General features: G+C 38.3%; 2 protein-coding genes across 3 annotated transcripts in view; one reads left to right on the top strand and one right to left on the bottom strand.

Annotated features, from left to right (window-relative positions):
* The window catches only part of FBXL5 (F-box and leucine rich repeat protein 5), a 34765-nt gene extending 31586 nt beyond the window's left edge, over positions 1–3179 (top strand). For both annotated transcript variants that reach the window (XM_014260972.2, XM_005517826.3), the window contains exon 11: positions 2524–3179. In XM_014260972.2, coding sequence (XP_014116447.2) covers positions 2524–2600 — 77 coding nt within the window. In that variant the 3' untranslated portion in view covers positions 2601–3179. The remainder of the gene's footprint in view (positions 1–2523) is intronic.
* A 2433-nt stretch (positions 3180–5612) lies between these two features.
* The window catches only part of CC2D2A (coiled-coil and C2 domain containing 2A), a 53311-nt gene continuing 35370 nt past the window's right edge, over positions 5613–23553 (bottom strand). The window contains exons 21-34 of the mRNA XM_005517828.3: positions 22511–22678; positions 20958–21063; positions 19465–19574; positions 19246–19342; positions 17901–17999; positions 15142–15318; positions 13072–13275; positions 12499–12588; positions 11610–11723; positions 10037–10171; positions 8121–8243; positions 7437–7495; positions 6823–7000; positions 5613–5849 (exon numbers count right to left, since the gene is read on the bottom strand). Of these exons, the coding sequence (XP_005517885.3) occupies positions 5661–5849; positions 6823–7000; positions 7437–7495; positions 8121–8243; positions 10037–10171; positions 11610–11723; positions 12499–12588; positions 13072–13275; positions 15142–15318; positions 17901–17999; positions 19246–19342; positions 19465–19574; positions 20958–21063; positions 22511–22678 (1849 nt within the window). The 3' untranslated portion in view covers positions 5613–5660. The remainder of the gene's footprint in view (positions 5850–6822; positions 7001–7436; positions 7496–8120; positions 8244–10036; positions 10172–11609; positions 11724–12498; positions 12589–13071; positions 13276–15141; positions 15319–17900; positions 18000–19245; positions 19343–19464; positions 19575–20957; positions 21064–22510; positions 22679–23553) is intronic.

Below are 23553 nucleotides of genomic sequence, written 5' to 3'. Positions count from 1 at the left end.
AGTGGTTTAAATTTAAGAACTGAAAGCCTGTTCCCCTCCCAAGAGTTCTGTGCTGAGATCAATCTTACTCAGCATTTCCCCTGTCTTATGGTGAAAGAAAAGCACACAATAATTTCCACATTTTTGAGTGCTGCTGTGTGGTCTTCAAGTAATGGTACTGATGCTGATGGTTTCCAGAAGGACATCTAAGAAGCTTCACTATAGCTGTATGTGTGGTTGAATATCTGGTGGCTGGGAATAATCAAACTGTGATTGCATGAAACTGAATTCAGAGCTGGCAGTTGCAGTGTGGAGATAATGATTTCAGAGAGCTGTTGGTGCTAATTCTGAGATCTTTCCTATTTGCAGCAGCAGCCAAAAAAGCCACCAATATTACCATCATCAGGGAGGTGAAAACAAGATAGAGGGTGCTGTGCATGGTCCTGGAAGCCTTGAGGCACTCACATGTGGAGCACTGCATGCGGGTTTGGTGTCCCCATCCTGAGGAGAGTGTACACTGGAGTTACTGAAGATACAGAAGAGGCCTTCTAAAAAGTTAGGGAACTAAACACTCAAAAGGCTGGATGTTTCAGTGAGAAGGCTGAAAAGAGGGGCATGACTGTTTAAAGAACTGGGAAAGCAGTAGATGAGGTGAATGTGCAGTGGTAATTCTCCAAATCTTGTAGTGTTAGAGCTCAGGGGCACTGGGTGAAGCTGGTAAGCAATTTAAAGGAGATGCACAGTGTGGTGAAATTGTGAAACTTGGTCCAGTGGGGAATTGTGGAAAGAGGTTTAAAAAGAGGTTAAAAACCTGCATGCACAACTGAGCCATAAAAAAAATACTGGAAGAAATGGACTTCAGTGTCCCTTGATGTAACAGTTGGGGTTGCTGGAAACACACAAAAGGTGTGCATGATAGGCTTATGTCATGTCCCTAGACACAACTTGATGTTGCCAGTGGTGAAGGTAGTGTTAGATGAAGCATTGGTCAGACCTAGAAGTTTGTATGTTCCAGTTAGGAGCATGAGGAGTAACAAAAGGAGCAAGAAAAGGATGAAAACCAATATTGAATTATACCAAGAATTCCCTTCCTTGGGATGTTTTGGTTCTGTATGTTTTGTCAACAAACATTTTGCTAGAAACGTGGCAGTTGCTTCAGAATCACTTGTGTGCTGCGTAGCTGTGGCAGTGCTGGGGAAGGTCAGCTACGACTTGGGAAATGCTGCTGCACAGAACATGCTCTGCTAAACCAGCTGTTCAGAAGCAACGAGTCTCCTTGCTAAAGAACTTGCGAAGAAGCTTTCAAACTCTAGCTCGTAAGTGATGTGGAGGATCAAAACATAGTGCAGGTGAATAAAAACATTTGAAAAGGAAAATGAGTTTATTGACCAATGAAATTGGTTACTGTAGTCTGTTGTCTTTTGTTATAGTTTCAGGTGTTTTATTCAGTCTCATGTACCTTATTTACAGTCTAGAGTATTGCTTATTGGTGTGTGGCATGAAGTAGGATGCTGGTTTTAAGACTCCAGATGCTTGGAAATTAATTGAATTATGACTTTACTGTTGAAGGCAGTAAAAAAAGCCAGATATGGCATGGTGCCCTCATTCATTATAAGATTTTGTTAGAATTTCTAAATACATGAAAAACACCTAAAGTACTTGTTGATTTGTTTGTCATACAAATGGGGGAAACGTGTTGTCCTGATGAGGTCTTCACCAGCTTGAGTTGGCTCAGCAACCCACTTCCAGTTTTTGTTGGGTGCCAGAGTTCAGCCAGAACTGATTGTAGAGTGTAAATGGGTCTCAAAGCAGGCATATGGCTGCAGGAAATAAAATCCTGTTTAAATAAATAGAATAATTTCTTATCTCATGGTCCCTGTAACGTTTTAAATGAAAGGGGTAAGTGAAGGTAAGTGGAGGTGGGTAGAGTTACAATTGTCCTTGTCTGTGCTTGCAACTCGTTACTTCTTTCTGAATGGCTCATTTTTAGCCTTACGGCTTCTGACGACTGCAGTGATGCTAAGGTGATCCTCTCTTTAGTTTCTTAATTTCTAGTCAAGAGTATATGAGAGTCTGGCCAACCATGAAGTGTTCATGAAGAAAAAAGTACTTCCAGCCTAAAAAACTGTTTTCATCACCATAGGCATAGTTTTGGAGGTTATGGTTTCTTTGGTAATGCCATGATGTCATCATCTGAATTTGAAAAATGGGAATTAAAAACGCATTGTCAAAAACACTCAGTTCTGAAGCTGTGGCAGTTTGCGTAAAGTTGCTCATTTAGTGTTGGTCATGGTACTTATGTGTAATTTTGGATGTGCTATCTTCATGGGACTAAGCTATGGAGCAAAAATCTCTTGAAAAACACCCGTTCCAAGTGAGGTTTTTACACTGTCATAGTACTGGCAGCATTTTGGACTTGATGGTGCTGAATGCAGTGAAGTGCATTGTAAAAAATGAGACTTTTCTGAATCACCAGTTTATAAGAATTATGAGTCTAAATAAGTGGCCTTTCATTCTTTTCACGATTCTGTTGTTTTTGTGCAGGTCCTCATGCTGAAACCGCCAGTGGATGCCAGAATTTGCAGTGTGGTTTTCGGGCCTGCTGCCGCTCTGGCGAATGACCGCTGACTTCTGATCTTTCGGTCTACTTCATTTAGCTGAGCAGGCTTCCTCTCATGCACTTTACTTACAGTTCGCATCTTGTGTTAACAATCCTTGGAGTGAGACTTGTTATACTAGCCTGACCCTGCCCACAACTTCAGAATCTTAATTATGAGTGTACTGTACAGTGTTGTAACAATCTCACAACCTCATTTGGCTTGAAGGGTGTTGGGTTTTATTTTACATAATTTGGGGAAGATGGGAAATTCTTCAGTTTTTTTCTTTTTAATGCCACTTTATTCCAATTTTGGCACTTAAGTATACTTTACTGCATTATTTTGTGTTAGGTGACTTCCTTTTTATAATTTTGAGTCCGTAAGTACAGTATAAACCTCCGCAGAGAATTTGAATTTTATTGTTTGCATTTGGGTAACAATTACACATCTTTAGGAGCCTGGTTTCTTCCCCTTTCCTCTCATCCTGAAGTCGTTCTTTACATTGCAAAATTAGGGAAATTGCCACCTTCCTTTTTGCATTTGGTTTTGTATTTGGGCTTGAAAGACATACTCAAATAAAACATTCCCACCAATAAAAAAAAATGTGTGCAGCAGTTGAGTATCTGTGCTTTAAAAGTGCCATGCCAGAAGGCTGCAGAGGTTGGGCAGGTGGGTGGGTGTCGTCATGGTTGCAGAGCTGTGAGCTGTGCAGAATCTATGGGGGTTTTGGTTTGGTTTTATGGTTCCCGTGACTCTGCTAAGTTGCATTTTTGCAACAGATTCAGAGGAAGTCAGTTTTCATTAATCTGAACTCTGTGAAAGACGGCAATACATTTTTGCCCTTACTTTGATAGTTAAAAAGATTCCTCTGGCCAGTAGAGACTGGCAGGGAGCAGAAAATCTGTTGTGATGAGTGAAACGCGTGCTAGGAAGAGATGAGGAGTGCATGAGCGTGTGTGTGGTGGTATGGGGGAGAGGAGAGCCAGCTGTGTGAGGGATGAGTACTGTAGCCCATGGCAAGTAGTGAATTTCAATGGCCACCTGCTCATGGTTGACACAGTTCCAGACTTTTTTTCTACAGCAGATGAAGGGCAGGTGTCTGCTATTGGAGAAAGCAGAGGTGGGTTTTTTTTTCCCTCCTATTCTGCCTAATTTTAAGACTGACAATACAAACCAGTAATTTTTACCTGTTTTTCTAATTGGATAAATTCTTTTGAGTAGTATTTATTTAGAACAGTAGTCATGGTGACATAGTAGCTTTCAAGATTCTCAGTGTCTGAGAAGTCAGTGTACAGGCAGAGCTGGAGGCTGTGATAAAGTGTAAGTTTTGCCACCATCTTGCTAAACTGAAGAGTAAGGAAAGAAAAACACTAGTGAGTGTAGACACAGTTGAGGATGGAATGAACTGCAGAAACACCATGGAATAAACTTGGGAGATGTCATCAGTGTTCAGCAAAGCATCATGTGATTATAATGTGCTTTCTAGTGGGGCCTGTAGAAGGGAGGGAACCTGTGGCAGCAACCTCCGACTCTTGGCTGGTCTGTGCGTGCTCAGAGAGCTAGCAGACACTGTAGTGAGGACACTCCTGATCATCTTGGAAAGGTCATGGAGAATCAGGGGAGGTGGCTGAGGACTGCAAGAAAGCAAATGTCACCCTGGTCTTCAAAGGAGGACCCAAGGAACTACTGGCCAGCCAGCATCATCTCTATCCCTGGAAAGGCAACGGAGGCCTCATTCTGGAGGCCATCTATTTGCATGGATGACAGGAAGGTGAGCAGGAATAGTCAGCATGGAGTCACTGTTTGACCAACCCAGTTTCCCTCTATGATGAAACAAGTAACTGGTTGGATGAGGGAAGAGCACTGGACTGTCAAACCCGACCTCAGTAAGGTTTTTGACACTTTCTCCCCCAAACATCCTCATAGGCAAACTCGGGAAGTGTGGGTTGCATGAGTGGACAGTAAGGTGAATTAGGACTTGGCTGAACAGCAGATTCCAAAGGTTGTAAACAGTGCCACAGGGTCTAGTTGGAGGCCTGTCATTAGGGCTGTCCCCCAGGGTTCAATACTGGTTTTAGGATTGTTTAACTTCTTCATCAGTGACTGGGATGAAGGTACAGATACCTCCTCAGCAAGTTCACTGACAACACAAAGCTGGGAGGAGCTTTGGATTGATCTCCCTGAGTGCTGTGCAGATATTCAGAAGGACCTGGGCAGGTTGGAGAGGTGGGTAGAAAAGAACCATCTGAAATTCAACAAAGGCAAGTTCAGGGTCCTGGTGAACACTCTTCCTAAGCTCAACCCACTGTCATTTTCACTAGAAGAGTTTGATTAGCAAGATAGCAGCAGGAAAAGGGTATGTATTTGTATCAGTAGTAATAGCACAACTACTTACATACTAGTAAGTGAATTTGGTTTTTAGTTAGCTGTTCTTTTGATAATCTTTCATTTGCAGACAAGGATTTCATACTTATAAGTAATTTAATCAAATTCTTATATTAAAGGAATGAGCTTCTGCTTAAGGTTTGATACAAATATTTATTAAATCCTTCATCTTTAACTTAAGAAAATGTCTTACACCTTTAAATTGTGCTGGCATTATACAGATGTAAAATACAAAATAGGATGTGAAGCAGCCTCTTAAAAATTGAAGTATGGTCTTCACTCATGGCTCTTAAGTATATGAAATTTATTCATAGCTAAAAATTCAGGAACTGAGGTACAGAATTTCTTTTTATTTACAAGTGTCTTTTGAAGAGGAAGAATGTCTGTAGATAAACTAACTAGCTACAAGAATACCAAGGAATCATTTTACTCTGCCCTGTCACTTATGTGTGGGCATGTGTGATGCTTTAAGAGTGTGAGGTCACACAGGGAGCTATAAAAGACTATATAAAGATCACCTATTAGTATTGGAAATTCACACTGTCAGTCTCTTCCTTAAAAGTAATTAGTGGTTTTAGGGAAAAAATTCTACTAAAAATCATGTTCTCATTTGATTTTTAAAATACTTGGAATAGCTCAGTAGTGAAATCATATATTTACACCTATATAGGCAAATTTATTGCAGTACTCTGGCCTATATTACCTATTTCGCACAAGTGAAGCAACATAAATCCATACAGAGAGAACATTTTGGGGATAAGCATGAACATATACAGCCAGAGCAAATTCAACATTGGAAACATCAATGGTGTGAACTCTTGTGCTGTGTACAGCTTCTATTAAAGGTCTCACTTCGGAATATGGCATATGAATAGGAAATCCAGAGACCTGGAAGGAAGAAAGAGAAATAAACACATAAGAAGAAAAAACGAAGGCACCTGAATAAATACATAATTTTACTCAGCATGTAAATTTTTTTAAACTATCTCTACTGCCAGCCTGAGGCGATGCAATAGAAGAACCAATGTTTGTATTTCGGTAACACCTCCCTTTTTCCCATACTCCAGGCAAGCTTAAGATATTTTTCCTCTTTAATTTGGTTTAAGTTCCAAGTGAAGTTCTTTAGAATCCACTAGAATAAAGTTACATTAATGAACACATATAGCAGATCTTCATTGCTTTTTTGTCTTGTGGCTGGTTTTAAATCAGCCTGTTCTCCTGGCTTGGGATTTAAGCAAATGAATCCTGTTCAACAGGAACTGAAGCCTCAACTCATTTTGGAGCTGGCCAGAGCTGTCAGTACAGTCACATGTGTTCCATGTGGAAAGCAGAAGGCCCTTCCAACAGCCTGGAGGCACAACTGTGGCTGCAGTGAACACATCAGTCAATTTTCTTCTGTCTTTAGAAACAAAGACTAGAAAACTGAAGAAAAGCATGTTGTGTGGGCACCTGCACCTGTAGGTAGACTGTGTGTACTACTCAGCACCAGCAGCAGGTTCTTTACTGACCCTGGGAGCTGCTGCACCAGTCTCCCCAAGGGAGACTGCACTCGTGTTTATGTACTGGCAGTAGTGACCGTTGTGCAGCAGTAAAACAACAATGCACCCAATTAACTTTATATTCTTATGTTCAGCAGAAACTTTTTATCTTCAACATTACAAATGAAATAAACCGGATCATCACTCCTTCTCTCTATAAATACTACAATGGTTTATCTTTGGTATAAAATATCTTGTGAATTTTGGTAGTAGAAGAAATAACTAGCCTAGGACACCCTTCAATACCATCCAGTAACGATACTAAACCCTAGGGATTTAACTTCTTGCTTTTATGCACAAGCCATTTATATTCACAAGTGTACCCTGTAATATCCCAGCTGTTTTTGCAGCTCTGCCTGATGGTCATCTTCTACATCTTTGCCATGATTTTGTTCCAGCAGTGGCAAGAAGTTACGGAGGGTGGAGGTGCAGTATCTGTTCCACCGTGTTGGGCGTGTTGGTCTCCATTCCATAATCTTATCTTTTAATATTTTTTCAATCCTGCAATGAGATAGACTGATTATTACAATTCTAGTATTGGACATCTGAACCGATCTGCCTTGGGAGACAGTACAGATTCTGAGAACCACACATGACCTCAGTTAGACTTACTGCTCACTAGAAGTGCAGAAAAGCCAACATAGCTGTGTAGTAATGTCTGCATTGTCAGAACCTGCATGGAAGCCCTTTTTAGTTTACACCCTCTCATTCCCCCACAGCATTCTGCTGTTTGTGAAATGGTAGAGCAATGATTGATAGTTCTTTCAACCTGGCAATCTCTAGACAGAGAATTTAAAAAAGCCCTGAAACAATAGCTTCTGATTTTTTTTTAGGCCATTCTCCTGGAATTGAAAGCAGATTTTTAGGATGTAGGCATGAATAGCTAGGAATGCTCTGGGATCACCACTGATGGCATTTGTTCTGGAGGTCGCATTACCTGCTCTGTAGTTCCAGTGCAGCAGCCTTATCAGAATGCTCGTAAGTTAATTCTTCAGGCTAGCAATAAATAAAATAAAATAAGTATTAACATGTGCAATCTCTTCCAAACATATAACAATGTAACTTCAGGAGTTTCTGCCTTCATGATGGTAACAGGAGTTTACAATTGTGCTAAAATAATCTATTCTTTAACAGACACATGATAAAAATTTAACCAGATATTTGTGTGTAATTCTGGGGTTTCCCCCCCCCCCAGTAAATTTCAACTGCTTACACCTTTGATAACTGTACAGGAATTTCTGGCTTTTTACTAAGGGTGTTTGTACAGCTTGAAAAAATGCATTCTTAGCCATGAGACAAAAGTTGACTTTTTCTTTATGATACTGAGCTACTACTTTAGGTATGTTTGTGTTAAAGAGTTATCCCATTTACTTCACTGTTGCCCTGAGATCTTAAGTAGACAGAGGGCAAAAGCATTAATTAATTAAATTAAAATCAACTTTTTACAGTATTCCTGCTTTCCTTTTTTTAAAGGAATAACTGGGAAATCTTTTTAAAAGCCAATGCTATTACGTAAATACACTTAACTGAAGAAGTCTAAAGAACTTAGCATATGCTTTTTTATACCAAGCCTGTGATGTCTCAAACTCTCCTTTTGAGTTGGCAATAGATCCATCAATACCTGAATGCTGTGGAGACCAGGGAATGGCAAGCTTCTTGAAAAGAAAGGCTTCCAGTGTTTTGGTTTGCTGATATCAAAATTTATCCTTCCTGGGAAATCATATTCTTGCATATTAAACCAGATCTACAGGAAAGCAAATTTGGTTTAGCTTTCAGCATATAATCACACCTTGTAACACATTCCAGTTATATAGCACTAAAATACTATATAATGTTAACCTGCTGTAGCAATTTTTTCTTCTGTTCTAAGCTGCATTTCCACCCCTCTGGACTGCTGCACAATTTCTTCCTGAATTCTGATTAAATTCCTCCAAGAGCCCAAGCCAGTGCTGCTGTGGCTGTGATGCCTGGTAGCTGCTGCACCCCAGCACCACTGCTTTTTTAAGTGTACCTTGCAGAATACAAGCAGAGACTGCAGACACACAAGACACAGCTTCTGTGCACATTTTGTCAGCAAGTGGAACCCATGTCTTGCACTCCCCACCTTTACAGACATTCATTTTGGCCTCTGCACCTAGTCTGGAGCATGCAGGCACTGTAGGATCCATTAAATAACTGTTTCTAAGGCTGCAAAATGTACCAGCACTTACTATGTAAATGTGTGTGACCCCTTGTAGCTGAGCTTCTGTGTAGAGCCTTCTAGGACAGCTGGTTCTGCCCCAGTTGGATGTGAGGTGGTGTGGCTCTCCTGGCAGCACACCCTGCTCAGTCTCACTGAGACTGCAATTGGGTGCCTTGAAAGATGTTGTTGTGTTCTGCAGTTCAAGTCAGTGCTTAAGTTCTTAGCTGCTTCTTCCAGCAATTAACAACTGAGTTACATTTTTCTTAACTGTAGGTTTAGTACTGCTTAAAAAAACACCAAACAACTCTATCACTCCCCAAAATGCTTTCAGTGAAAGAAGTGACACTTTTAAATAAATGTGATTTAGAATTTTAAGTTCTCATCTAAAGTCAGGATCTGTGTTTATAATAGAACATAGAAAATTAAATAACAAAACAAAACTCTTATTGCTTGGCATTCCAAAAAACTGAGGAGCAAACTCTTAAACTCAACTTCCAGTTTCCATTCAAATAAACCCTAGGATTCTTTCTTTAAGTTTGCTTTCTATTTTCTCACTTTCAGACTTTCAGACACATCTTTCTACCTTGTCATCATGCCTCTGTTTGTGTCCCCAGAACCTGGGAGGTCTGTCTTCCAAGCAAGCCAGGGAATGCTGCTGGCAGCAGAGTTCCTAGGGTTTCTGAGCCTCCCAGTGCAGGCTCAGCACCCAGTCTGTGGCCACTCCTTCACCTGCACAGAGCTGCACAGCTCTTACAATCTCTCCTCTCTCACCCCACTATCTTGGAGAGTTTACAGCCACACAATAAATAATATATTATGAACATGCACTACTATTACTTGTGTATTTTCAAATAAATGGGAGGACTTGATGCCAGGCAGAAAATCAGTATCGTTTTTGTGCCCTGAGGTGCCAGCTGTGCGTTGTGCACATTGAACCATTCAGTCTGCCTAGTATCACAAGGGCAACTCAAGTGATTCCTTTATACTTTTTTTTCTCGTTTTTCAGTCACATTTCATCTGCAAACTATTATCTTTGAGGAATGACTACTTCTCACCTAAGCAGTTGTAATCTTAGGCCATTCACTCTGGGAAACATGTAAGTTAAACTCAGTAATGAAAATTACATTAACAGGTCTCTTGATCCACCTAAGTGCTGAATAAAAAAAAAAATCTTTCTTATTTGAAGTATTTAAAGTAGCTGAAAAACCTACTTAAGATTTAATAATATTTCTAATAAATAATAGCCTAAATATGTTTACAATGATGAACAAATGATGCCAAAGGTTAAAAAAAAATAAAAATCAAGTTATTAACCCTTACATGTACAGAACTGTGAGAAGACTGGGTGCACTTACATTATCACAGCTGATCAGACAGTACACATTTTTTAAGGGGCAGAAAGTATCATACTGCCCATAAAAACATCCAGTACTGGGATTCCAAATTACATACTGACTTTGTTCCAAAGTTAATACATATGCAGTTGGTCCCTAGGAAGGAAAAAAAAAAAAGTATGAGAAAGATGTTTGAAAATTAGCTAGAAGGACAGTATGCTTTGTATTCTTTGGATTACTAAATTTTTACTACTGGGCTTGATAGGGCTTTTTAGGGCAAACTGCTTGGAAGAATTTACAGGTTCATTACAGTTCAAGACTTGCATAATAATGTGGCAGAGAAATGTCAGATGTGCAGAACTCTGAGCCATTCTTAACATATATATTCTGAAAGCTGTCTTGTCTCAGCTACAAACAGATGTGAAATTCCACATACAGGAATGTTTACCAGATGCCACTTCAGTATCAACACATCCTGCTTGGCTACTGCCACAGCTCTCATCCATGGGAATCTCCGAGCTGAAGGACTTCCATCTAGGCAGCACACTCTGTGTCTCAGCCATCATCCTCCTTCTCAGGCACATAAGGAATTTCCCAGCTCCCTTTATAATCTCTATCAGGAATCCCTAAACTGCTCTTCTATGTTCTTGTCATCCCTTACATTTTCCAGGTATCTTGAAATACCTGGAATAAATCCCCTCCTTAGAAAACGCTTTCTTAATGACAAGCATTTCCATAAGATTTTGAGGGGAAAGAATGTATCTGAGTACTTGTTCCTGTCACTGCAGTATCTCAGAATGTGCTTAAGAAACTAGCTTAGACAGAATTTTTCACCAGAAAAACCTTTCACATGAATGCTGAAATTTGCATTATAAACAGTTACCAGCTTTTTGAAAAGAGCAGTATTGGTCAGTTGGGAATCTGAGTGCTTCCTTGAGAACAAAGGCATCTCCCAAGCAGCAAAACAACCTCAGTGTTTCAGTTCTGGGCCAGTCTGAGCCCAGCTGTTGCCAGAGTGGCTCCCAGCAGCCCAAGGCAGAGCAGAGGCCTCACCTGCCTCCATTACTGTGGGCAGAGGGAGAGGGACTTGTTCAGCCTGAACCAATCTATCTTTACTACTGCTGCAGCTCTGCCATCAGCCAGAGAATCAGCAGATGTGTGTGACCACTAAGAGTCCCTGGTATGCCCCATGCCTTCTCCTATCACCTCTGAACCTGTACCAGGTCCCACAAACTCTGTCAGAGTCTGTGTATCCATTACTGAGATGCTGTGAAGGGACTGTCTCCATCAATTTGTCCTGTATACACAATTTATACAAGCTAAAGTCAAATTAAGGGTTACAGATGCTTGGTACTGTACTATTATGACAACTATTACTAGTTTTAGCATGGAAACAGAGGTCCAGGGAAAAAACTCAGATGCTAATATATACTTTCAATTTTTTATTTGCTTCTCTGAAAAGAATCAGTTCCCAGCACCAATGTTTAGACAATATCCTGGAAAAACATCCCAGCAAGAAACAACCCATTGCTGGGGGCAAAAGACTTCACAAAACAAAAGTCAATACTTAGGCCAAATGAAAGAACTCTCTTACCTCAGGAATGGCATTTCCAATGATAAGCCAGGCTTTTTTCCCCATACCAAGAAAATAATTGCACAAGAGCACGGCATGTTCTTCCTCGTCTCCCGCCAGAAGATAAAGAAATTGCTAATTGAGGTATTAAAAAAAAAAAAAAAAGGTTTTTCTAGGCGTTTATCAACTTAGAATATTTGATAATGTTTCTTAACACATCTGAAGCAAGGAGTCCTCTCAGATCTTTGCAACTAATCTTTACCATTTATTGGTCACTGCTTCAACACAGATGAAGAGTGAACAGTGTGAGTATCCATGATCTTATCACAAGAACCAGGGTCTTGTCTTTTTTAGAAAGACCATTTTTCAGAAAAGTTCTGAAATTATAAAAACTTAATCTATGATAAACGAGGTCTGCTGTTACTCTCTAAATGACAGGATTTGTGTGACAGAGGAGGCTAAATATGCCAATATTGCTTACACTACATGCAATGACTTTTCTGTAGTTCCTTGGAATGACAATGATCCATTTTAAGTCTAGTTGTAAAATCTCTATCAATCAGTATCCCTTCACTTGTGCATGACTGTGACATCATGGACTGGTTTATAACTGAGAAAAAATGGGAGAACCTTTGAAGCCTTTATGTATTCTTAGCTTATCGCAACCTATCAAAGATTAAATTTTTTGGCTCAGATCAGAATAGCAGCTTCTTTAAAGCTTTGGTCCTTATTCTTTGAAACAACTGGCTCAAAGAAAAATATTCCTCACAATAACAGAATCACAGAATAATTTAGGTTTGAAGGGACCTCAAGAACTAATCTAGTGCAACCTCTCTCCGAAAACAGTGGCCACTAGGATGTTCCATCACATTCAAGAGGATAAAGAACTTATTTATAATGCATTGCTTACATCAGATGTACTCCATAAATCACAAATTCCGGCAAATGACACACTATCTGGCAAAAAAGGAATCAAAGCAACATATCGAGCCACCAGCTCCTGCGTGAAAACAAAACAGAGCAAGTCACCCCTTTAATTCAAAATGCTCTAGTGTTACTATACCAGATGTGAAGAATATTGCTGTTTCCACTCAGTGACAAAACACTCAGTAACCTCAGTACAGTAGCAGCTAGCTCATTTTAGAACTTGTATCAAAGGCTGATATGATATACTGCCATTGAGATTTGGCATAATTCTTTGTCTTTTAAAGACAATACTCATTAATACACTTATTTTTTTCCCCTGAGAAGACAAATATTATTTTACAGTATCATTATAGTTGGACTTACTGTGTATTACACATAGTCATTCACAGTCATTAGTAGTTTTATTTGTATCTGTAATTTTTCCCTTTGCATAAGGTGCAGCTGTACAGCAGAGACAAAAAGCTGGGATTTGCTTATGTGCACATGCACAGGCAAACAAACATCCTGAAATCTGTATCTCAGAGACTTCACTATCAAAAGATTTCTAAATACTTACTGCTGCTGTTTGAGATCCATTTGGGACAGCATCAAGAAGCTCCTGTGGTGGATTCAGAGGTTTGATATATCTGGTAATAAAAACTGTTTTTCCATCAAGGTCAATTACAGTTGTTAGGCACTGGCGGCTTGGAAACTTTGATGTACATTCAGCTTCATATTTTTCTGCTGCCTGGAGCAGTTTCTCATCTTCTTGGGTATCAAACTTCAAACGACAGTAGAATTTATACAAAACAGTTTTATTTATAGTTTGGACTTAAGTCTTTACTTATATTTGGTCATTTTTCACTATTTAGAGGACAATAAAAAGTGTTAAATTCTTTTCTAATAGCACTTTGAACTCACCTTGTAGTATAAAGTTTTGCTTACAGACATAAAAGGAAGCTCAAGGCAATGGAAAATCAGGTAATCTGCATTCACTTATGAATGCCCACAATGATCTGTATGTATAAGCTGGCTTTATTAAAAGCACTGAAAAATGCAGTGAAAGTTACGGCCAAGTAACACTGGGGCCATGAGGATGTAACACCACATATTAAGTCAAAAGTAAACAATTATGGTTAGGTACTAATCCTGTGTGCTATTCCTACAGCACTCCATTAAAATCACAATAGACAATATGCATAAAGTCACAGTTAATACTGCAACAACACTGCTCAGTGCCAAAATATTTGCAGAGAAGGTTCAAGTGATTTTAGGTGAATCCTTATAATTCAAAGGCATCCAAAATTTTCACATTTTTAAATGAGATTTTTCAGAAGCAAATGTAGGACCCAAAAGCACATATTAATTATATAACACTGACAATTATTTCATGAAGATAAGAAGATGACATCTTCTAAAGGTACTAAGATTGGTCAAAATTATCCATTTAGAATTCCTTGTGGACTTCTAGTAGTGCTGAGAATTAAAGTTCATCCTTCGTAATATTTTTGTTTCAAGTAAGCCACTTTTGTCATTTGTTACTCTTCTTAAACTAAACTGAAGTAGAACAGCTGGGCACTGCCCTGCAGCTAGACCTCCAAGTTAGAAGAGAAGGCACACAGTGGTGATTCTTCTCAACCATAATTAAAAGCAGAAAAGTAGAGCCTCTGGCACATTGTAAATTTTAATGTAGAAATTTACTGCAAATATTACTGGCAAATAAGCAATTACTATGTCACGATCAAGGAACACTAATTGCAAAAAGGTTGCTGAATGGCACAAACCCAAGATAAATCTTAAGCTGGGAACAACCAGAGTATCTCAACTGATTTGTTAATATTGTACCTTCTTAAGCATTTCATTCATCTAACAGAGGTTCAGGAAGGACAGCAGAAAAGAGGAAAAATAAGTAAAGAAACAAAAAAGGAATTATAAAATTAAAATAAAATTATGCTTAGCATCCTAAAACACTATACAAGTATTTCAAATTAACTGCAGGTCAGGAATAGGAAGAAAGTATGGCAAATTATTTAGTTGGTTTTTTTTTTCCCATAATACACAAACCTCTTTCTATAATAAGTGTATGTGTTGCATCTGGAGAGTTGCAGCAAATAATTTTAACCACTATTGTTGTTAGTCTAAGGCACTTCCATTTTACTAATGAAACTGACAAAAATAGCAGCTGCTGTTTAGGAATTATTATCTTCAAGATCACGAGGCATGCATGAAGCCATAAATAATAAATGCTTATTTGAACATAAACACAGAAGCAAGAAAATGCTCTTTGCATCTGCCACCTCCATTTTGTCCACTGTTCACAAATACTCACATGAACACTTTATTGTTTACACAAATACATGGAAAAACTACATGCTCACAGATAGGAATGCCAATTTGCTTTCTCTTAAGACTAAATTAGATACCTGGGCAAAATTACTTCTCATGCATTAAGTGCACGTCTCACTTAATGGTGCATCTAATTAAATTGAACTGAGATAAAAAAATTGAAATAAAATGCTCCAAATTTGTATGAATGTCCTTCTGTATTCACGCCCTTTGGTACACTAAGGAGACCTATTAATATGCATCTCAGAACAGCACCACTGGAAACAAAGAGCAAGAGTGTGATGAATTAGTGATTAGTTACCTTCTCTCTGACAGACTCTCCGGGGATGAGCTGTGGTTCAATGGTAATAAACAGTGTTATATATGAGCCCTCACTCAGATTTCGCACAGAATCATAACCTCTCTCCATGCCCACATTCTTTTCTTTGCTGTAGCCAAGGAGGACTGGTGGAATATTGACCTTAAACGTACCATCAATCTACAACAGATACAGAAACATACTTCTCATTAAAAGCAAAAAAGCAGAAGTTCCCTCTCACAAAAATTTGCTACTTGTGTCTGTATATTTTCTTCTTTTGATTGTTATTTTAAGTTACAAAATAATAAATGAGAGAATATGACATTTATGTTGATTAACTGTGGGGAAAACACAAGATATTTAATTGTTAAATATATTAATCACAACTTCAGCCTTTTTTGCATATTATGAATACTAATATTTAATGAAATGGAAATCATAAACACTAGTTCACAGAGAAAAAAAGACTGCCAGCATTTCACAACTTTTCTTTCAAATATCAAACTCTACATGGCTCTGTTTGCCTGGAAAAATGAAAAAAATGGCAAAATACAGGTTGCACAACTATGCTTCTCAAGGCAGCAGCAGCAGACCAACAGGCTTTTGCCTGTGATTGATGTGGGAATGACGGTCCAGCATCTCAGAGATGGACCATCTTCCATGCACAACCTACTGATGTTTCTTGGGTGGAACTGGAACTGGGCCCGTTTATGCAGCTTCCACACAGAAGTGCTCTGACAGCCACCAGCCCTTTGCAGCTGCCCCTGCTACCACAAACAGAGAGTAAGGTCTTTCTGAAGGGCTGGCTGCAACAAGAGATGGCAAGCCCCACACTTGCTTGGGCAGCTTTCAATAGTGGAAGTACCCAGCTTTAAAAGAAAAGCAAAAAAAATTAAGCTACTAATTTGGACACAATTAAGGAAACTGCCACCAAAAAGGGTACCTTCAGTGGATGTGGAAAATGAACAGATGACTCACTGGCATGGCTCATCAAACATTTAAGAACAAAATTAAGTTTTGATGAGGAGAAAACTAAATATATCACTCAAAATTTCTGCTACAGTATATTAGAACAGGATGATGAAATGCTTCATTTGCTACTGAGATTTAGTTGCTAGATGCACCTTGATATAACCACTGTGCTGATCAGGCTTTTTGAAATTCCATATGAAATCCTATTCAAGATTCAAAAGAATCTCTGCTGCTGGGAAGATCTATACAAGCACTCACATTCTGCTTAGGCAATCACAAACTGTCACACCTCCTCAGAGAGTCAGAAGTGCATCTGACAGGAATACTGGAGCTACTCTGGTTCTACAGCAGAAAGACCAAGAAGCTGAAGAACAGAGGTTGACATCAGTATGGGAAATCCTTAGAGATGGATTGTGGATGGTGGCTGTGTCCTTCAATACATAAGCAGTCTGTTAAAATGTCAAATCTGCCCATTAAGTCTCTCAGGACTGTGAGCAAACACTTCTCAGGTGGATTTCATTCATTCAACATGGAACAATTCCCTAGAAATGAGCACTGGATCATGTTGTTTCTTGTTTGTTGACCTGTAGCAATGGTGGTCATATTATGTGACATTGTCTACACAGGATGGCCAAAGACTCATGAAAAGAAGGTCAGATCTTCTTGCTACTTACATCTTCTTTAAAATCTTCACGCTCCAGGGCACCACAGCCCTCAAACAGATAACTGATTAACCTCCCAAGCTGAAGAGAGCATATTATTAATGATCTAGCAGAAACAAGAGGACTAAGCCTGGTTAGACATACACTGTCCGAAATTTCTCAGCAATGAGAAGTATCCTGTGCTTTCCTGAGTCCCATGACAATTACATTCTGTTATGCTTTGCAGACAGCCCAAGAATACCACTTTGATTACCAAGCACTGCCCTCAAATTAAATCAGACTCCTACAGATTTTTTCTCCACCCCAAGAATCTTCTGGGAGGTTCAGAGTATGCCTTGAAGTTCTGAAGGTTCTGAAAAGTGCCCCATATGGCCAGAGAATAGCAAATGAACGCATCATTAAGAAAGCAACTGATGTCTCAGTTTCTTACTTCATGACGATTCTGACTTGTGATCAGATTATTTGATCTACACATACAAGCAACTACCATACAGAAGTCCTACAGCTGCATTAAAATATGATAGGACTATCAATGGAAAGAAGTAGTTTTATTAAACTAAGTCCAGGATGACTGGGTGGACAAAAAAAAGCATTTCCTCTGTGAAGAAGTGCATACTTTATTACTACTCCCATGACTAACTGTTGCTATTTCTTGAAGAAAGCTTCTCTTGTAAAGTTCTAAAAATGGAAGAAAGAAGGGATTGGGAAAGGCAAAGATCAAAATCTTGTGACTCATGGAAAGTGTGAAGAAAAAGTTCAGTCAAATTCCCTCACCTATCTAGGTGATTCTATTCCTAGTTCATCTATCTAGGCTGTGCAATACCAGAGCCCTCAAAAGCCACAGAGAAAACCACCTAAAAATTCTGTGCTTTTAATCTTGCTTCTGAAGGAAGCCAGGCTGCATTGTCACTGTTGAGTATGTTTTATCTCTTCTCCCTTCAAAACCTTGAACTTACTGGGAAATATTCATCAAACCTGTCAAAAAAATCCCAGTGGTTTCAAAGACATCTTCAAACAATTCCATAAAAATAAACTAACAATTACAAAGAACATAATTAAATCTGACATTCCATTTCCAGCTCTTTTCCATTCTCAGTTCTGCATTTTAATTCAAATAAAATCACTTACCCTTGCTTGAAAGTATATCGTAGTAAACGGAATCTTAACACATCCCAGCCAGTGTCTCTCAATACGAGTGTGGATTCCACTTCCTCTTTCACGATCATCCTATTAAAAAGTTGCCCAACATAACACTTTGTAAGCTTCATTTCCTTTGATTCAATCAACAACTGAATCAAGGCATTAATAAAAATTCTGTATTAATTTTCTGTAAGTATCAGTTCCATTACTAGTGCAGCAGTAATTATTGTACACACCTTTCAAGCACACCAGATGCTGAAAACATCTAAGAACATCACAGTCCATGATAAAATGTGCTTGCACCTTAGGGTCTAAGTCCTGTATAATCTGTGATGGAGAACTTAAAATTCTGACAAGGAGTCCACAAGACTCTTGTCAAAGTAAATGAAGCTCTGGTCTTCTAATGAAGTATTTTATTAGTATTTAGAAAAGCTTTTTGAAGTTAAAATTGTATGAAAATCTAAGTAAATCCTGTGAAATGGAAAAACTGTTTTTGTGTGCGCTGCCCATCAGATTTCCCATTCTTTTATGATCAGCCTAGAATTATTTTAAAAAACCTCTGGCATGACATCCAAGTTTCAAGAGTGTAGCTTTCTTCCTTCTGCTTTATCAAGCATCATTTCAGTTTATGAGGACAGAATTCCGTTCTCAGTGAAATGCGTGCATTATTTATTTCTGGGTTATGATTTCAGGAATGCTGAGTGCTGCTATTTTTGTGTCTGCTGAAGTGACTAGGAAAGCTTTCGCTGGGTTCGACAGGGGAAGGAGTTGTGCCAACACTGAGAGCTTACAAAAATTTCTTGTTACTAGTACTTGCAATTTTTGTCTCATTCAAAAAAATTGATACAAACAACGAATAGATGGCTTGGGCTTTTTTTTTTTTATTATTATTTCACCAAAGAGCTTGCAAAAAAAGATGAGACAAAGCATAACAAGACAGTTAGTAAAAATACAAGAATTGGGATTACTCATCTGGAACGAAGTAAAAAACTCTGATTAAGGTTAAGAACAGAATTCAGATTACAATTCATATTGCCTCTCAGTTTTAGGATCTCCAATTTCATTAAATATCAATACAACATATTACATACATGTGTTCAACTCTAGAAGCACTTTATGTGGTACAAGCTGAATTTGTACAAAGGGTAACCCTGTAAAATTGCTCCCTCTGACAACCTTGTATTGACTAGATATAAAATCATAAGGAACGACAAAATAGAGAAAAGAGAGGCACAGGAGGGGGAAAGTTATTACATGGAAAAGTCTTGTTCTGACAACTTCAGAAAGCTCACAGTGTACTCTAATATACACTGTCCTTCAATTATGAACTTACCTCTACAGCATCATGAAGTACTTCATCAAAAACATTAATGAAGACTTCATCTTTTACTGACTGCAGACTGTGGGTGCTGTAGTCACCATTAGGAGCTCTGAAGAGGTTAAATAAATCAAAAAAGTGATTTGAACAGTACAGGAAAATGAGGATAAATCTGGATGCTCAAATTAAATTATTATTATTATGCAGAAATAATTTGCTTTCATTTTGCCATACCTAAATGGAAGCTCAAGTTCCTCATTCCAGCAGGGGCTTGGACCTTCTGCTGTTGTTGTCCGGCAGACTGTTCGCTGAAAAGAAACTTCTACAAAAGGACGGACCAACACCTATAAATAGATATCAAAAGAAAGGAAACAGACTTCACCAGATGTGGAAATTCATCAGAGCACATTAAATTACACATTTCATGCATTTAGAAAAACATACATTGTGGCAATCAGGCTGGTTCAGTCCAGATATAATTTTAATACATCTTCAATATTGCACTTCATGTGTTTCTAAGCATTTATGAAACTTTAAAAAAATATTTTATACACTAGCATTTGCGAAAGTTTACGTGTATTCAGAATACTTGATATATTTATATACACTGACAAAACCACCTTTTCTCCTGAGAGTGGAAAAGCTACAGGGTATCTAATCAAGGAAAGTAACTGAAACAGAACATGTGATGCAGACACCAGTGGAAAAAAGTGCACTTGTATCCTCTTATCTGTAATCCGAGAAGCCTACAGCTACAATCCCAGCTGTCCCTGAAACTGGCTCCTATGACAGATAAGTAACTCCATCTAGACAAAACAAACTAATGTGATTAAAAATGCCTTATTTAACAGTCAAATGCATATGGCAGAACATTTTCTACATTTCAAAAAGCTGTAATTTTGAAGGAAAATCATAAGGAAACCAGTAAAAACCCTGAAGGTCTTTCATCTTCATTCACAAGGATGCTGAATTTCATTTCAAATAGCAAGCAATTGTAATTTCAGTGCCAGCCATAAGAATGGCTGTGCTGGTTTAGACTAGGAGTGTACTGGACCCAAAGTACAGCCTGTAAAAACAGCCAGCAGCCAATACACACAGAAAAGTTAGAACAGTGCAGGCATAGATGGTATTTTCTCCTATTACTCTTCCAGACTTCAAACATTTTTAGATGAAAGACCTTCCTAAGTCCATAATGATTTTTCTACTAAGTAACTCCCAATGGATCACTCTTCTGCACACTTGTCCAATACCTCCTTTAGCACAAACCTTTCATCCACAGTACAGGTAAGCAACTTCTCTGGGCACCAACCAACTGCTGAATGAAGAATCACAACCTTCTTTTCAAAGTTTGTTTTGAACCTAACTCCTACCAGCTTCATTTGCCCATCACTCACATTTGTACTTACAGCACACATAACAGTCAATCCTTATCCAGTGTCTTTGACTCATCATTTTGTGCCCTTCTACCGTATTTCTCCTCCTCTACTTGAAGCTATAGGTGTTCTAGCTGAAAGTTCCACCACTTTTCACTGGGCAGGAGCCATTCTGTGTATCTGACATCCTTATCCCCCTTCTCTGAACCTTTTGCAGCTTTACTCTCTTTTTGGAGATCGAGCAGTGGGCAAGGCAACCTTGCCAATGAAGTACCGTTCTGAGGGTGAATGCTACTGGCTGTGGAAAAGAGGGATGCTCACAGCTTCACAGAAAATGTCAGTTTTGTGACATACCTGGTTGAATGCCCAGTCTGGGCTGTTAGGTGGGCTCTGAGCTGATGGAGAGGCTGCAAACATCTCATTAAAGGACCTTGAAGATTTTGATGGCTGTTGAAGTTTGCTACAAGAGGAAACAGATAACAACAACCAGGAAAGAAAGAGAAATCATTACAAAATATGAATCCCTCGCATTGTCTATTGGCCATACAGAATTCTGGAAATACTCCTGATGTTTTTTGTTACAATTTTAACCTTGGGAAGATATTTATTAGATCAAGTAACAAAAAATGCCAGAAAGGGATATTGAGAGTATATTTCTTACAAGCCTCATTGCAAAAGAGTACTTTGTGCCTAGAGGCTCTCTTTTCTGAAGAGTTTATCAACTACAGACTTTTTTTTTGCCTACTCCACATAATCTCTTTGAGCTACAAGTTTTTAAGTTCAAGTAGTTGAATCCCTGCAGAATTCATGAACAGTGTAGATTGCATGGCATTCAGGCAAGGCCTCTATGGCAAAAAAGAATTCATATGAATACTACAGATTTGTCTACCCATGAGTGAAGTAAAGGAAAATATATGTTAAAACATTTACTTTTATAGTACTTTCACATAACTTTTTTTTTTTTTTTTAATAAGATCACATTATAGACCATAAAAGAGTTACTATTCACATATAAAGCAGCTCAAAATAAGATATCATATAATGCAAAAAGATTGGATGGGGTTTATGTTTGTAATTCTGGTAATGAAATGAATTTTTCATCTTCTTCTTTGAGTCGATGAGTTGCTTTTCTCAGTATCAATTTATTTACAAGTGCAACAGAACCTCTAATAAGTAAGAGAACAGCTGACAATTCTCAATTCTGTAACTGGCCAGTTTGGAAATACCTCTCAGTTAAATGCAAGGTATATTCATTTTGGGGGAGAGAGAGAGAGAGAGAGAGAACACTGCATTAATACATTGCTTCTGGAGCTGAACCAGACTGTTCAGTGTCTCTACATGACACACCATCACGCAGTGCAGGCATTGTCTTAATGTGTCTGAGTGTAAAGGTCACCTTTAAAATTAGAGCGACATTAGGCTCAGTCTATTAACTTAAATGGTTCATCAAGGAGAAGACCAACATGCTGCACTCAGGAGGCAAATATAGTATCCCACAGTGAAGAACTGGATTTTTTAATATTTGTTTTTGGTATTTAATTAAGATATTATGAATTAAAATTTCCCTGAGTATTATCAAGAGGCTTGCTTAAGGGATAATTCATCTGGTATTACGAGAGTTATAATGCTGTCAAAGCTTTAACTTATCTTTCTGACAGTTTCTGGTAAAACATGTCTTGAATTTCACAGCTACTTTTCAGCTAATGAAAAATTATTATATTAATCTACAAACTTACAAAATATCAGTCCTTTATCATCATTAATAAAAAGATAAATGTATATATGTATGTTTTTATCATGAGAATCAAAACAGCACGCGTGGCAGTAACATCTGTTGCTTCATCTGCCCTCAAAACAGTAGAAGCCAGAAAACAGATCTGTACTGGAAATAAGCTTTTTAAACATACCTCATCACTGGCTTTCTCACTGGAATATCATAGGCTCTGATGATGTTCACCAACAGTTTTATGTCTCCATCTGATAAATTCTGTGCTGTGACCTTCTTCCTTTCTTTTCTTCTTGGCCTTAATGGTCGTTTCGGCTCTGCCAGTTTAAAGAGGCTGAGTCCCAAAATGCTAATAATCATAAACCAGGTATTTAGTCAGTTTTGCATAGAATCCAGCACTGTAGTGTTACCGTGACACACATGAAAATTATGCACTAATACAAAAAGGAAATATTTGCTCCTGCTAGTGCCAAACAAAACTCTCTGAAATGTCAAAATGTCGCAACTGTTTAGTACTGCACAATCCAGTTCTGTCTTATATTTCAGGAATTAACTTCAATGTGCAAAAAATTTTGGTTGTTTGGGGTTTTCTTCCCCATAACTGTGTAAGATGTAAAAAAGACAATTACACAGCTTCAAGATAGATCTAAACTACAGTGCTATAAACAAGGGATCTAGCAGATGATGATAATCACAGTATGGAAGAGGCAAAGCATCTAACTACACAGCTATGTAAACAACAGGCTACAGGAAGGAAGCAGAATCAATGTACCACAACATACCCTGGACCCTCAGAACTTATAACCCGAGGCAAAGCAGAACCAAAGGAAAAAAGAAAAACAGGAAAACAATAAAACTAAGAAGTGTGTTTTATTTATGCAGATGTATGTTATGTTTACATAATTGATATAATTTAAAAATCACATTTAAAAACTGAAAGCTAATGGCATTTATTCCTTATATATAATAAAGGCCCCACAGTAATTACTGTTAAAATAACACAAAATCATGAGTTACTGAAATATCTCACTAACTGAATATGACACAAGCCATGGTGTACTTTAATCTCAGTAACCATAAAACTTTGCAAATAGAATACAGTAAGAATTAGGATTCATGCTAAGAAAATATAAATGAAGCATCTGATTTTAAACAAAAAGCTAATTGTAGTGTTCTTCAGATTGTTCTCTACTGTGATGTAAAAGCATCAACTAAAACAAAGCA

The sequence above is a fragment of the Pseudopodoces humilis genome, chromosome 6 (assembly GCF_049639895.1).
Source record: "Pseudopodoces humilis isolate 2021_Gansu_Grassland_sample_001 chromosome 6, ASM4963989v1, whole genome shotgun sequence".
Classification (NCBI taxonomy): Eukaryota; Metazoa; Chordata; class Aves; order Passeriformes; family Paridae; genus Pseudopodoces; species Pseudopodoces humilis.
The sequence above is the reverse complement of the archived record's forward strand: the minus strand, read 5'-3'. Positions and strand labels throughout refer to the sequence as shown.